At 39.4% G+C, this 14,325-nt stretch overlaps 1 protein-coding gene across 6 annotated transcripts in view; it reads left to right on the forward strand.

Moving 5' to 3' along the window:
- TIAM2 (TIAM Rac1 associated GEF 2) overlaps window positions 1–14,325 on the forward strand; it is a 125,897-nt gene that overhangs the window by 98,390 nt on the left and 13,182 nt on the right. For all 6 annotated transcript variants that reach the window (XM_060272770.2, XM_060272773.2, XM_088666283.1 and 3 more), the window contains 3 exons: window positions 10,641–10,814; window positions 12,782–12,850; window positions 13,214–13,339. In XM_060272770.2, coding sequence (XP_060128753.1) covers window positions 10,641–10,814; window positions 12,782–12,850; window positions 13,214–13,339 — 369 coding nt within the window. The remainder of the gene's footprint in view (window positions 1–10,640; window positions 10,815–12,781; window positions 12,851–13,213; window positions 13,340–14,325) is intronic.

Genomic DNA, 14,325 nt, shown 5'->3' on the forward strand with positions numbered 1-14,325 from the left:
AGTTTGCTGACCCCTGTTTTACCCTGTGTATACTCGTTGAAGTTAATGAGTCTAAGTTAGTCATGTGTATTTATTTCATTTGATACAGTCTAAGTGTTTTGCAGCCCAGTCCTATGCATGGTTATTTGGAAGTACGGTAAGTCCCCATGAGTTCATAGGATTGCAGACTGAAATGATTCTGATAGAACAGGGTTGGCTAACTTTTTTAGCACAAAGGTCCCATTCACCCTTGGCCAATCCTCAAAGGGATATGTGCTAGCATGTGGCCAAGAATTGTTGAGGCCAATGCATGCTTTCACCATTACACTCACCACACACACTGGTTGCATTGGACATACCACATGTGCACACATGACATACAAAAATACAAGACATGCGCACACACATCCCCGATAGCCCCCTGCTCACCTTATTCATGCAGATCAACTAGGTAGGGAGCATAAAGTCACCCCCTTGCCACTCATCAACTTAATACATCTCTGGGGGTGGATGACATTCTTTAAGTACTCATGTGAAATTGCTGGACTACTTTAAAAAATGTGCAAGTTACTAAAATCACATATCAGAGGATTAGAGGGATAGCTCTCTTAAGTGAATTTGTAGAAAGTGACATTAGAGCTGGAATTGGTAAAATAAAAATGGGGGGCAGGCGGGCAGGAGAGCTGGATGAATCAGAATGGCTTTTGCAAAGGGATTCCTGCAACACCAACCTTTTAGAATTATTTGATTATAGGTCTACACAACTCCCCAATGCATTAAAAGTATATATTAAGGAGTTGCATGATTGTGCCAGCTAGCACTATCCAACACTGCCAATCAGGCCTGCTCCCTGGAAGCCCACCTCCAGCCCACCTGTGATTGGCCAATTTCAGGTGAGCCTGGACTTTGAATTCCCAATGGCCAATGAGGAAAGGATGTGACATCTCCCGCCATCTGTTGGGCAAAATTCCCAGAGCCATGCCACTAAGGAGAGGGGGCTTTCCTGGTAGAAGCAATATGGAAAGTGGCAAAGTTCTGGTGGCCAGAAACCGATGATCAAAAATAAACTCTGTGTTTTCTGTTTATCTGCTAACCATTGCAAGAAACTCTATAATTTACTTGAGGCCTGAATAAAAGTGCTGCATAACTGAAACTTGTCTAATGGCATTTTTGAAGACTTGCTGGTCCAAAGGAAAACATAACCAGTTCTGTGTTTCTGTATGGTGTAGCTCAGGCATCCCCAAACTTCGGCCCTCCAGATGTTTTGGACTACAATTCCCATCATCCCTGACCACTGGTCCTCTTAGCTAGGGATCATGGGAGTTGTAGGCCAAAACATCTGGAGGGCCGCAGTTTGGGGATGCCTGGTGTAGCTCATAAGCCAAGTACTTGCTGTAATAGGAAGTTTTGCCCTTGAACTCATGTAATTGTTGACTTCTGAAAATTTATATGAGCAAGTATGGAACAGATAGCAATGAAAAGAATGTTTGATTATTACTCAAAACGGTTCAACTTTAATGAAAGCTCCTTATCAGCCACTGACAGGGGGATCCATTCCTGTGATCCTGAATCACCATTGTTATACTTTTACTATTCCATAATAAGTTCTTTTTACTATGCCATTTAATGTTTCAAACCAAAATTGGGGTGTCTTTATGTTAAATGGCTTATGAATAGCAAAGTCAAAGAATTCTGAAAAGATATGAGTGATACCGAGAATGAATTCTCAGTGGTTGCCATAGTTTCCGACTCAGATCCTTAGGAAGTGGTTATGGAACAAGGCTCTGTCACTCTGTGTAATTATAGTAAAGTGGAATGTTGTTAATGTGGGAATTCATCAAACATTTGAAATAAAATAAAATAAAATTTGCATTTAAACATCTTCACACCAAGCCACTAACTTTCTAATGTCAAATATTTTAGCCAAATACACCCACCCACTAGGTAGTATATGGATTCAAAATGTCAACTCTTTGGGAAAATTCAGTTTGGGGTTGCAAATAAATATTTTATGTATTACAATGTAGGATATTATAATTTTATAATACATTGGCAGAGTGTAGTGTGTCATCTAAACTTCAAACTGTGTGGTTAATCTTAATTATGGTTTGAGGTCAGCCTGTTTTAACAAAGCATGGTTAAAACTGGCCACAGTTTGTTGGAGTTCGGACATAATGAACTCCTTCCAAACTCCTCACAGCCATGGCAGTGAAGGAAATCTTCATGCCATGGTTGCCTCCTGGAAGAATATGTTAGGCTAGTGTGGAAATAGAAGGCAGGACCTTTTATCTAGTCCAGCAGAGTTTCTCTTACATTTACAAAGCAATTTGAAAGGCATCTTGTTTTCCAGTTTACGGTACTTGTATTTTTCAAGTTGCAAGATAAAGAGATTTATTGAAATATTTGATACAAAAATGGTTGCAATTTTTAATTAAGAGCTTGTGCCAGCTGCCATATGGTTAGCTTTTAATTCATGAAGCTGCTAAATCTGTTCCGCCTCCAACATGGAACTGAAGCATTTGCTGTATACTTTGAGCAGGAGTGAAGATTCTGTTGACTCTAGAACTATGCAGCCTTTTCCAGTCATGGCTTAACAAAGTGTGGGACTGTTTTCCAAGATTACTCTGTTGGAAGAGTTGCATATCACACATTGCAAATGCACCAAATGGAAAAAGTGGTTTTCACTTAGTGAAGGATTGCTGAAGATGAAGTTCATCCACATATTGTATTTAGACACCAACTAATTAAGAGAATGGCCTTTTCTTACAGGGGTGTCTTTGGGCTGGTTCTCATATGTACAGTATATACATCCCTTGATTACTTTGCATTTGATGACTTGCAGCATGCTTCAGCTAACCATTGAAAACCTGTCTGGACTCAATGGCACATTCACACATGCTATTCCTCACTCGATGTTGCAGTTATTAAGAGTTGGGTGTGATCTGCCAACCAGCATTTGCACTTCATTCTTTGTTCAGTTTCAAGAGCGAAAGTTGAACCAATTGCATTATTGAATAGCAACAGGAAAGGAATACTCATGTTATCAAATTACATGGGTTCTAATCTTTCTCCTTCCCTTTAAATTGGGTTTGGCTAATATGGTGTCCTCCAGATGTTGTTGGACTCCAGCTCTCATCAGCCCCAGCTAGTGTGCTCAGTGGTCAGAAATTATGGGAGAAGTCATCCAACAACATCTGGAGGGCACCACATTGACTACTCATGGTTTAAATTTTTATTCTTTCCCATTTGCACTCAGCACATGTTTCAGACCTGGACAATGGCCTTCATTCACACTAAAAAGAGAATGGAAAGTAATCTGTAATGACTTGGCCAGATTTATCTCACACATACCCTCAGATATACAATGCCATTGTGCAAAGCCATTCTGACAACTGCATCTTACTGATAAGGCTAGGGAGCAATGTGTCGTGGCTACCATGGCATCATACGTCATCACTTCTATTTTGGGTTCCAGTTATACAAGCAGCCAGTTATTATATGTCTTTTTTTAAAAATCACGATGAGTTGCATTTATTTTTCAGAAATGGCATTATTCTGTATCGCTTCAATTCATCATCAAGTATATTCTCTTTCTGGCAATCAGCCACAGCTACATTAGGTAGTTTCAGGCAAATTGTCATCTTTAAGCCTTAATTCCCATTCTTCAAAAAAGAAAAAAGAAAAGAATAATAGTGACCTATCTCACAGAATTTCAATGAGGAAGAAAAAGAGTAATTGTGAAACACATAACTAAGACATTAAGATAGGAGACAGGGCAAGACTACAGAGATTGGAATTGGCTCAGTCTTTAAGGGTTTCTATTCAGTTTTATGAGACAAATACAAGAGCTGCAGTCTGTAGGGGGTTGGGGTGGGGTGGGGTGGGGGACCTTTTGGCACTCGTGTTACTTCCCTGGTTCTTTCTATGTTGGATTTACACAGTTTTAAAGTCTTCAAATGAAAGCGGAGTCTAGTGGCAGTGAGCTAAATCAGTCACTACCCTGTTTGGGGAGTGTGGATGTCCCTGTTGTACACCTTTACTTTTTCTCTATCAGTGAGTGTCTGCCATTCCATTCCCATTGGGTCGAGTGAAGTGTTGGCCTTCACTAAGGTGGATGTATATGTATATGTATATGTATATGTATATGTATATGTATATGTATATGTATATGTATGTATGTAGAGTACTACAAGCCCCAGACTCTTTGCTAACTGGGTTCTCTCCCCACCCATCCTACCCTGCCTGTCATACCTGGCATTTTGCTAGTAAGTAAGTAAGTAAGTAAGTAAGTAAGTAAGTATGTATGTAAAATAATTGATGCATACAGTCTTAGCATACCCATCCTAACCATTAGTATATTTATACTGTAGCATGTCAGAAGTTAAGAACAGAATTGTGCAAAGATTGACATCATTAGACAATAGTCGGTACTCAGTACTGCTGATTCCCTGCCTGCCTGCCTGCCTGCCTGCTTGCTTATGAAAGCCACTTCATACATGCAAAAAATTACATTCAAGCTAAGCATACTAAGAAGTTCACCATGATCAAATGGCTTCTTTGTGAATGATGGCGTTTCATTGCACACATGCACCTAACCTATTGTGCATGCAGATATTACTTGGCTCATAAATGAAAATAGCCGCTGCATGTCTGAAGCTCTGTATGAGTATTGGAGACCCAACTTTGAGCCATAATTATTGTCTTAATATTCTTGCTGTAGAACCAGAATAAGGAACCTTTGGACATTGGTGAAAATGCAGATCATGATGCCAGTTCATCTGGGCCTAAGCACTTTCCATGTAGTTCAGTTGGACCACATCTCCCATCATCTCTGACCACAAGCCATGGTAGCTGGGGATTGTGGGAATTGGGTCCCACAATATCTGAAGGGACCCATTGTTGGAATCCCTGACCTTTCCAGCTGCTCTTCCCATCTCATCTTTGGCTGCAGAGCCAAGAGACACTGGGAAGCATACATGCAGGCATGCAGGTGTACTTGCTCAAAAGGCCACACGTGGAGTGTGGAAGCTAGATTGCCATAGAGAGATGGGCCAGCCCTGGTGTTTTGTGGTTGAGAACCCCAGCTAACCAGGCATCCTGGCTCTTGCCCCTCTTCTTGGCTTTGAATAAGAGAGGGAAAGGGTGTGTATAGGACAGATTTTCATGCTTTGTGAGTAGATGTAATGTGAGTATGCCCTGTTCTAGCCCCAACTCTTTTCTGAAATGTGATCTTGGTTGGTATCAACCAGCACAAAGGTTCTCCACCTTTCTTGTACATCAGTCAGTAACTTTGGAGTTCCTCCCATTAGGCATAGTCTTTATTGTCTTCACACCACCTATTGAACACCTTTTTTAAACAAGACTTTTTATTGGAGATCTATATATCTGTTTCTATCTGTACTGGACTAGAAATTTTATTTACTTACATATTTATTATTAAATTGCTTTATTGTCTTTATTGATAAATTATTTCAGAACTTTTTATGGGATTGATTCATTAATAGAACATATTACTTAAGGGGGAGAAAACTAGGATTTCTTGAACATTTAATCTAAAGCAGTACTTTTTCTACAGCACTACTGTATGCAGAAACATTTTCTGTAGGTTTCTTCTTAACTAGCTCCAAGAAATGCAGGCTTCAGCAATCACCATGCATCACATCACATAGTATATAACCTGCCCTTGGACTGCGACTTGATGAAGGGCAAGATAGAAATGGAAAGAATGAATGATGGATGAAAGAATAAATAAACAATGTATCCAGAAGCATGTTTTCAAATCTTCTCAAAATGTTCTGGAAACAATCCCATGTGTGTTTGTTTAATTAACCCCCCCCCCTTTAGCATTAGGTCTCCAAGTGAGGTTGCAAAGTAAACATTAAAAATAATAGTATTCAAATATCACAAATGTACATTTAAAGCAGGGGCCATTAATTAAGATACAATGAAGTATAGGGAGTTAAATGTCTTTTCAAGCATTAATTTATTCATCAGCACAGCTTAGATTTTTGTATTGACACAATTACAACTGGGGAGATCAAATAAAGGACAAGAAAAATTATATAAACAAAAACCCCACTGAACTGTATACAACTTTTGGCATTCTAACTTTCCAGTGCTGTGTTGTTGTTTTGGAAGCCACGGCATTCAGTGTCTGAAATACCTGACAGAGCATCAGTGGCACTGAAAACTCACACTGACCTTCACAGCCATCCAGCTTCGCTATTCTCTCTCTCTCTCTCTCTCTCTCTATCCAGCAGATTTCTAATAGTACCTAATGTTTTGGGTTACGTGTTAAATTTCATAGGGTTTGTTAGCCAGAAACCTCTAAATGGGATTTGATCCACAAAACAGATACTGTATTTACCTTAACAATATTCATTTCCCCATCTATTTATATCTAAATTTTGGGTTTCTTTAAGCAGAGAAACCCTGTGGTGTTCAGCTGAATCTTGAAGGTATTCTTTTACCCCTTGCAGTAATTGCAATAGTTTTGTAAGAGATATTTTATAGACTTGAGTAGCGTGCTTTTTCCTCTATTTTGTTTAGCTCAACTAAATGCAGAACAGCAGAATATCAGGTTAGCATACGTCAGTGCACAAGGTAACTGCTGGGTGCTGTTTTTTTCCATATTGCCAAAGTGCACCTCAAAATAATGTGCCAGAGTGACTTAATAAAGGGCCTCGTCACCTTCCCTTTTTGAAGTATTTGTTTCTTAAGGGAGAAAAATTCATTGAGGCAAGTTATATAATGCCTGCCTCCAAGCACAGTAAAACCAAAGTTAAGGGCTTAGTTTTAGGAAGGACAGCAAAGCAGCAAACATCAGCAGCTTACGGATCCCTGCAGAGGATAATTTCAAGGGTAAGTGTTTCGTTCTTTAAATTGCTTGAGCAAACTTGAAACACAAAATTTGAAAGAAGCAGGAATTGTATATAAAACTTATGGACTGTCCTTCCATTTAATGCATGCACAGTTGTTAATCTAATAATATCCGTAAGTGAGCATGGCAGTAATTAACAGAATTGATCTTGAGTAAGGGTAAACTTAACTTGCTGTGTGTGTGTGTGTGTGTGTGTGTGTGTGTGTGTGTGTTTAAAGGGATTATGTTTGAGATTGGTGTCCAAAACAATACTACTCACAATACCATGTTGAATCAAACTTCATCAATTGTTCTGTTTCAGAATTCTTTGCAAAATTGTCTCCCTTCTACATCTTGCAGCTATAAACTATCTGAGAAGGCATTTAGAAGAACAAGGAAGGGCATCTCTAGGATAACTGTGCTTATGATACAATCTGCAACTAGCGAAATCCTCCTACTTTGGCAGTAGAGGAGTTTCTTTTTCAGATAACATTTATGTCAGAATGATTCTTTTTTTGGGAGAGGGGGGATTTTGGCTGCAGCGCTGCGCTGTCCCTTAAGTTTCCAACCTCAGTGATGACAGGATTTACAGCACTGATACACATAGCTGTCAAGTTCTCCCTTTTTTTAAGGGAAATTCCCTTATGCTGAATATGCTTCCTCGTGAGAAAAGGGAAAACTTGACAGCTATGCTGATACAGTGCAGGAGACTTGTATGCAGAAATGGGAAATGCAAGCCCACACGCAGAAACCTCTATGTAAATTGCGTAACATTCTTGATTTCTCATTCATAGTCATGTATAGATACAGATTGAAAGTAAAGCATTGTGATAGATGGGCTCCATTATCCAGATGTACATACAATTTGCACTTTCATTCCTGATAGGAGCACAGAAGTGAACCTTCCATACATGGATATCACATCTGAAAACTAAAATGAATTTACTTAAGTACAAAGGACAATGAGTTAAATACTGCAGACTTCGACAGTTGTTGCAATAGCCTGCAACTTACTTCTTAATTAACACTTTCTGGATTTTAAGAGTGGCAACAACAGAAGATGACAGAGAACTCTGAGTGCAGGGACAGCTTACGTCTAAGCCATGCTTTAAACATCTGTGATAAAATTGAATCCTGAAGTACCTTTTCCATTGTATACTATTGAAATTGCATAGAGAAACCACTTACATTCTTTCTAATTTATTATAAACACAACATTAATAGCCAACAAGCTTTAGAATTAGGCTTCAAACTAATACTGATTCAGAGGCTTCCATTGAGCCTGAGCCTCCTTGAATACATCACCTTAAACAGGTAGGTAGCCGTGTTGGTCTGAGTCGAAGCAATGCCTGCACACTTCTTCATATACCAAATGCATGCACACAAAAGCTCATACCAAAATAAAAACTTAGTTGGTCTTTAAGGTGCTACTGAAGGATTTTTTTTTATTTTGCTAAAATAATGGTAGGAGTGATGAGAAGCCTAAGTCTGAAGCTTGCTCACCGTGTCCATTTTATCTGTTGTTTAATCAGTAAGCAAAAACTAAATACATCATTTTCTAAATAACTTTTGGTGCATTGCATCCAATTTATTGAGGGGGAGGCGTAGGTGCAACTGCACAAATTCATTTTAGAGAAAACTTTAAAGTCTACAATTCTGGAAGATTAAACTACATGAAATACTGGGACAGTGAGGAAGAACACAAAATGAAATGTGACAAGTGTGTTGAATCTTGACACAGCTTGAAGTCACTCACATTCCTGGAAAATGCTTTGGGCAGATGAGTCTGGCACAGATATAGCACTAAACTAGAAAACAGCACTTCATTATCAACATCTATCTGTTCCGGTGTATCTGTGAGCATGATAACATTTTGTTCTTTATAACAACAATTTAACATCTTCAGATAACAAACTGAGGATTCATGCTGACATTGTTTGTGGGTGGTCATTTGTTATAAAAACGCCAGGGTCTGGAATACTGACCATTTCTAACCCCTTCCTACATTCTGTGAGTTTTTAAAAATACACAACAATGTTTCTTTCTTGTCACTTTTCCCTTGACCAATGCTACTCAGATAGTAAAATAATGTATTTCGAGAAATAGGAACATAATACTGTATTACTTAACAGTAGGCTGCATGACTAGCATGTCTGATCTGCAGCATTGTTGACAATGGATGTCATCTTTTTGAAGCACCTACAACCATTGTTCTGTGTGCAAGAGATAAAATAAAGGAAGCCCTTGAACACAGACCTCAAATCTGCAGGGTAGGAAATATGAGGAGAAAAAGGGGGAGAGGGGTTAAAATAAGAAAAGGCAGGGCAGCAGGCCCAGGGATGGCTGATAATCACAAGAAAGATTGAAAAAAATGTGTGGTTGAAAAAGGAAGTTATCATACGACAGCAATTCAGCTAGAAATGCCATAGTTACTGAAAATCATAGTCGAAACAAAATAAAAAAATTCCTTCCAGTAGCACCTTAGAGACAAGCTATGCACACGAAATCTCATACCAATAACAAATAGTAATAACAAACTTAGTTGGTCTCTAAGGTGCTACTGGAAGGAATTTTTTTATTTTGTTTCGACTATGGCAGACCGACACAGCTACCTACCTGTAACTGAAAATTATAGAATTGCTAAGTTGGAGTGGACACCAGTGTCCATCCCCCCCACCCCATCTAGTTCTCCAGCTTGAGGTCAAACAGCATATTACATGAAATGTGTCGTCCTATTTAACATAACTGGTGGTTGTTGTTGTTTATCCTTTCCTCTTGGAGCTCTAGAGTTATGTGGTTTTCTTACTGTTGTCATTCAAAGGCTGATCTAAAAAAGTGGCTTTGTGTGTGTATTTTTTCTGATTGAATAAATGGGTTGTAACAGGAAAATCAGAAGCCAAGCAGTTCTTAAAATACATGTCTGAATCACTAAATGAAAATAGGAAATCTTTGCTATTTTCCTCCACAAAAAATATAAGAGCATTGGAAATTATTGGTTTAGGACACGCTTATAGGTTCTTCTCTTGGAGAGCTCTAGGCCTAGCAATGTCTAGTCTTGGATTCTGCATTTCTCTTCCATTCACGTAATAAGAAAGATTCCCCCCCCCAGTTTTTCCACAATCTAGAGCTCACTGCACCATAACTGACATAACTCCCAAAGGCCCCCCCCCAGCTCCAGGAACTGCTTTTTTGGAGGATGGGGAGCAAGAAAGAAAAAAGAGAGAGGAAAGTTAAGATTGAAGCCCTGATTTCTGCTTCTTATAAATGTAAATTTTATAAAAGTTCTTAAACCTTATGGTTGGAAAGCTGACAACTGAACGTGTTTTTAGCTTACTATTTAGTATGCTCACATTTGTGCATTTTACACTATCTCCCATGGATATTTTAGATCGAGCAAGAACCTGTATTACGTATTTGCATCCTAAATAATTCATTCACCAAATGGAGTGGGTGGGGGGAATCTGCCCCCACTAGCATAGCCAACGGGCACAGTTGATAGAAGGTATAGTCCAACAACATCTGCTGGGCCGTAGAATTAAGAGTTTATCCATTAAACATGTAGGCTGCAATCCTATACTCATGTTCCTGGGACCAAGTCCAGTTGAACTCAATAGGACTTGCTTCTGGGTAGATATGGATGGGATTGCACTGGTTAGAAACTGTTGGGTTGCACTGTTAGAAATTGAACTCCTTAACCATGTATTTTCCTGCTATACGTGCAATGGTACATATGTCAATGTCAAATGTGCAGTGGGAAGCAAAGTATGATAACTAGTTTGTCTCTGTGTTTTTCAACCGACAGAACGCCGAACAGATTTCAGCTTTGGGTCCCCATTTCCATGAATCTCAGGTAAACAGTATGGAAGGAATAAAGAACATTCCGCCTCTGAAGCCACTGGCACGGCAACTTACGGACGCAGACAGACTTAGGAAGGTCATCCAAGAGCTTATGGACACAGAAAAATCCTATGTAAAGGTAATACAAACATTTTACTGTGTTCATTTTTCTTCATAGTTCTTATTTGGCTGGAAAAATTTATTTCCCTCTGTGTTCTAGCAGATGTTTTCCATATATTAACCAGCAATGTTTGCCTTTTATATGGCATCCCATAATCTTTTATGGGTATTTGCCCATGAATAAAAGATTCAAAATTTGGAGGGCACAGGACAGGATTTCCCAAATGTTTTCCCATGCATGCTTTCATGCAACTGCAGTTCTTTCCACGTTGCATACCCTGTGTTGGATGCACACGCGAAAGCTTTCCCATGTAGACCTTTGACCCTTGCCCATACCATAAGGTTCCAAGTCTTAGCAGTTTAGAATCTTTTCCCTTCCTATAATCCACCAAAAGTGTGGCATCAGTGAGTCAGTTTAAAATGTGATGATTGGAAGAAGTTTTAAATCTTCAGCTTTCATTAGTTCATATATTCTATTGTCCTCAAGAATCTTTTAAAGCTTTACTTTAAAAAGAACACAAAACTTGTGCTTTTGAAGACATTCTCTTGACAGTGTTAAAATGCATGAGAATTAATATCCAGTATGCCAAGAACCATCGAGTCAGCTCTGTGTGAAACAGGTCTGGCCAGCTGTGAGAGAAAGTGTCATACAGCAGCTAAGAGCTTAGACTTTTACCGTATGTGTTCTCTTAGCCTCAGTCCTCCATCTGCAGTATGGGATAATAGTACGGACTTAACTAATAGGGCAGTTATATTTGAATATATAATATATTGAATAAATTATATATTTGAATGCTTGAACACTACATAAATTTGTTGTATTGTTGTTGTTTTTAGTGTTCATTATTACATCAGTGTGACTTTCAGCAGAAATGACTCTGTAGATCTTCAGATCAGGCATTTGTTTCATAACTATTCACTATGGCCAGTTTTAGAATGTAATGCTACGCTATGGATTGGTGTTACAGGAGCAAGTCTTGGACTCTCATGCTTCTGCCTTCCTCTCTGCTATCCTTTTGCACACATGAGATCGAAAACTTCTCATTTTTCTTTAAAACTAATCACAGCTGTCTGCGATGTCCTTACATGAGAACTGTGCTCTGTTCTAACTGTGGTTTATAGACTAGTTAGAATAAACCACAGCCCTTTGTTTGTCTGGTGGATGAATCCCCTGCTTTAGAGGGTTCATGTTTACAGATACTAACAGTCCTGTGTTGCTGGAGAAGGCAATAATTGAGGGTCATGTCGCCACCTTGTGGTTAAAGGCAGGCAAGAGACCTTTAAAAGAGGACTTGAGGGAAGTAGGCAGCTCCCAGAATCTAATTCACTTTCCTGCCTTTCATTCTTTGCTTAGGCTATTTCCATTTTTGACAGCTAATATTGTTATGGAAGTAGGTCCCTCCCAATCAACATGTTCAAGCTTGGTGAGGACACAAATGTGATTCTGGGAGCAGCCTGCTTCCCTTCAGTTCTCTTTCCTGCTTTTTACCACAAGGTGGTGCCATAATCCTCAGTGATGATGACCTTCTTCCAGTGACACATTCAGCTAGAAATAAACAGTTCTTCCTCCTTTAACAAGTTTTTTTATTAAAGATTGTATTGTGTTACCAAACAAACAAGGAAAAGTACATATAGCGTCTCTGTTTTTGATCCATAGGGTCTTTTTCACAGTTTATTTACATTCGGGATAAGGACATTATTGTCATAGAAATCATGCGGTTGTGGGGAGGGAGGGAGGGAGGGAGGGAGGGAGATGGGGAGTAAGGTTCTTTTGTTCAAACTGTTCTTTTTTCATGTCATCATGTTCCTAAGCTGCCTTTGCTATTCCTAGTAAAAGTGACACAGTTATGGAGTTCAAGCAATAGTGTTAGAATAATAAGGCTTTGGATTCCAGTTTAAAACTATTTTTCATTAGTTTTATACCCGGGTGAATGTTATCAAGGAATTATTTTCTTTTGAAGCTGTGCAATTTTGGTGCCTTTATAGGACCTGAGCTGCCTCTTCCAATTATACTTGGAGCCTCTTCAGAGCGAGACCTTCCTCACTCAAGATGAGGTGAGAGGATTTTGCTTTTGTTGTTTTAACTGCTTTCCAATCTTTTGCAATGTTGCAAGCATTTCCATCATATCATACATGAAAGAAAAGACAATCTGTGTTTTTCTATCCACTGCATCAATCATGTCTTAGTTATAAAACTTGAGTACACTTCTGACGAGAATGTTTCTAAGACATCTTTGTTTCAGAAACCACTTGTTTTTCCATGTTCAGTGCCAAAACTATTATGAGACAAATTCATTAATGCTGTGTCTCTTTGTTTACTGTGGCAACATATTGATTGATTGCCTTCTCTTGGATAGTATTACCGTAAAGTACAAACAATTCACATGCTCCATATTTGATTCTCCTCCCCACATGTAGATGGAGTCTTTGTTTGGCAGTCTGCCAGAGATGCTGGATTTTCAAAAGGTATTTTTAGAGACTCTTGAAGATGGCATTTCCTCCTGCTCTGATTTCAACACACTTGAAACACCTTCTCAGTTCCGGGTAAATACAAAACCTCAAACTCATAAAAGTACATGTACATTTTGTTAGTAACCATTTTTGCTTTGTTTTCTTTCCATCTCTTCAGCTGAATTGTATTTATTTACAGGGGGCACTGTTTTGACTTTGGCTCAGTTCATGTGTAATGCCAAGCCATGGTTTAGCACTGCATAGACAAGCATGAGTAATGTGTTAGGCCTCCTTCATGGATCACTGCTTTGTCATGGCGAAGGGGGTTGAATAACTCAGAAAAGCTATGAGCTATGCCGTCCAGGGCCACCCAAGATGGACAGGTCATAGTGGAGAGTTTTGACTAAATGTGATCCACCTGGAGCAGGAACTGGCAAGCCACTCCAGTATCCCTGCCAAGAAAACTCCATGGACAAAGACAACAGGCATGTAAAAGTTATGACGCTGGAAGATGAGCCCCTCAGGTCGGAAGGCGTCCAACATGCTACTGAGGAAGAGCGGAGGACAAGTACAAGTAGATTCAGAGCTGATGAAGCAGCTGGGCCAAAGCTGAAAGGTCGCTCAGTTGCGGATATGCCTGGAAACAAAAGGAAAGTCCAATTCTGTAAAGAAAAAAATTGCATAGGAACCTGCAATGTAAGAACCATGAACTTTGGCAAGCTGGATGTGGTCAAAAATGAGATGGCAAGAATAAATATTGACATCCTGGGCATCAGTGAACTAAAATGGACGGGAATGGGCGAATTCAGTTCGGATGACCATCAAATCTACTACTGTGGGCAAGAATCCTGTAAAAGAAATGGAGTGGTCCTCATAGTCAACAAAAGAGTGACGAAAGCTGTACTGGGATGGAATCTCAAAAATGATAGAATGATCTCGATACGAATCCAAGGCAGACCTTTTAACATCACAGTAATCCAGGTTTATGCACCAACTACCGGTGCTGGGGACACGGGTGGCGCTGTGGGTTAAACCAGAGCTTAGGGCTTGCTGATCAGAAGGTCGGCAGTTCGAATCCC

The sequence above is a fragment of the Zootoca vivipara genome, chromosome 3, assembly GCF_965207765.1.
Source record: "Zootoca vivipara chromosome 3, rZooViv2.hap1.1, whole genome shotgun sequence".
In the NCBI taxonomy this organism is placed as follows: domain Eukaryota; kingdom Metazoa; phylum Chordata; class Lepidosauria; order Squamata; family Lacertidae; genus Zootoca; species Zootoca vivipara.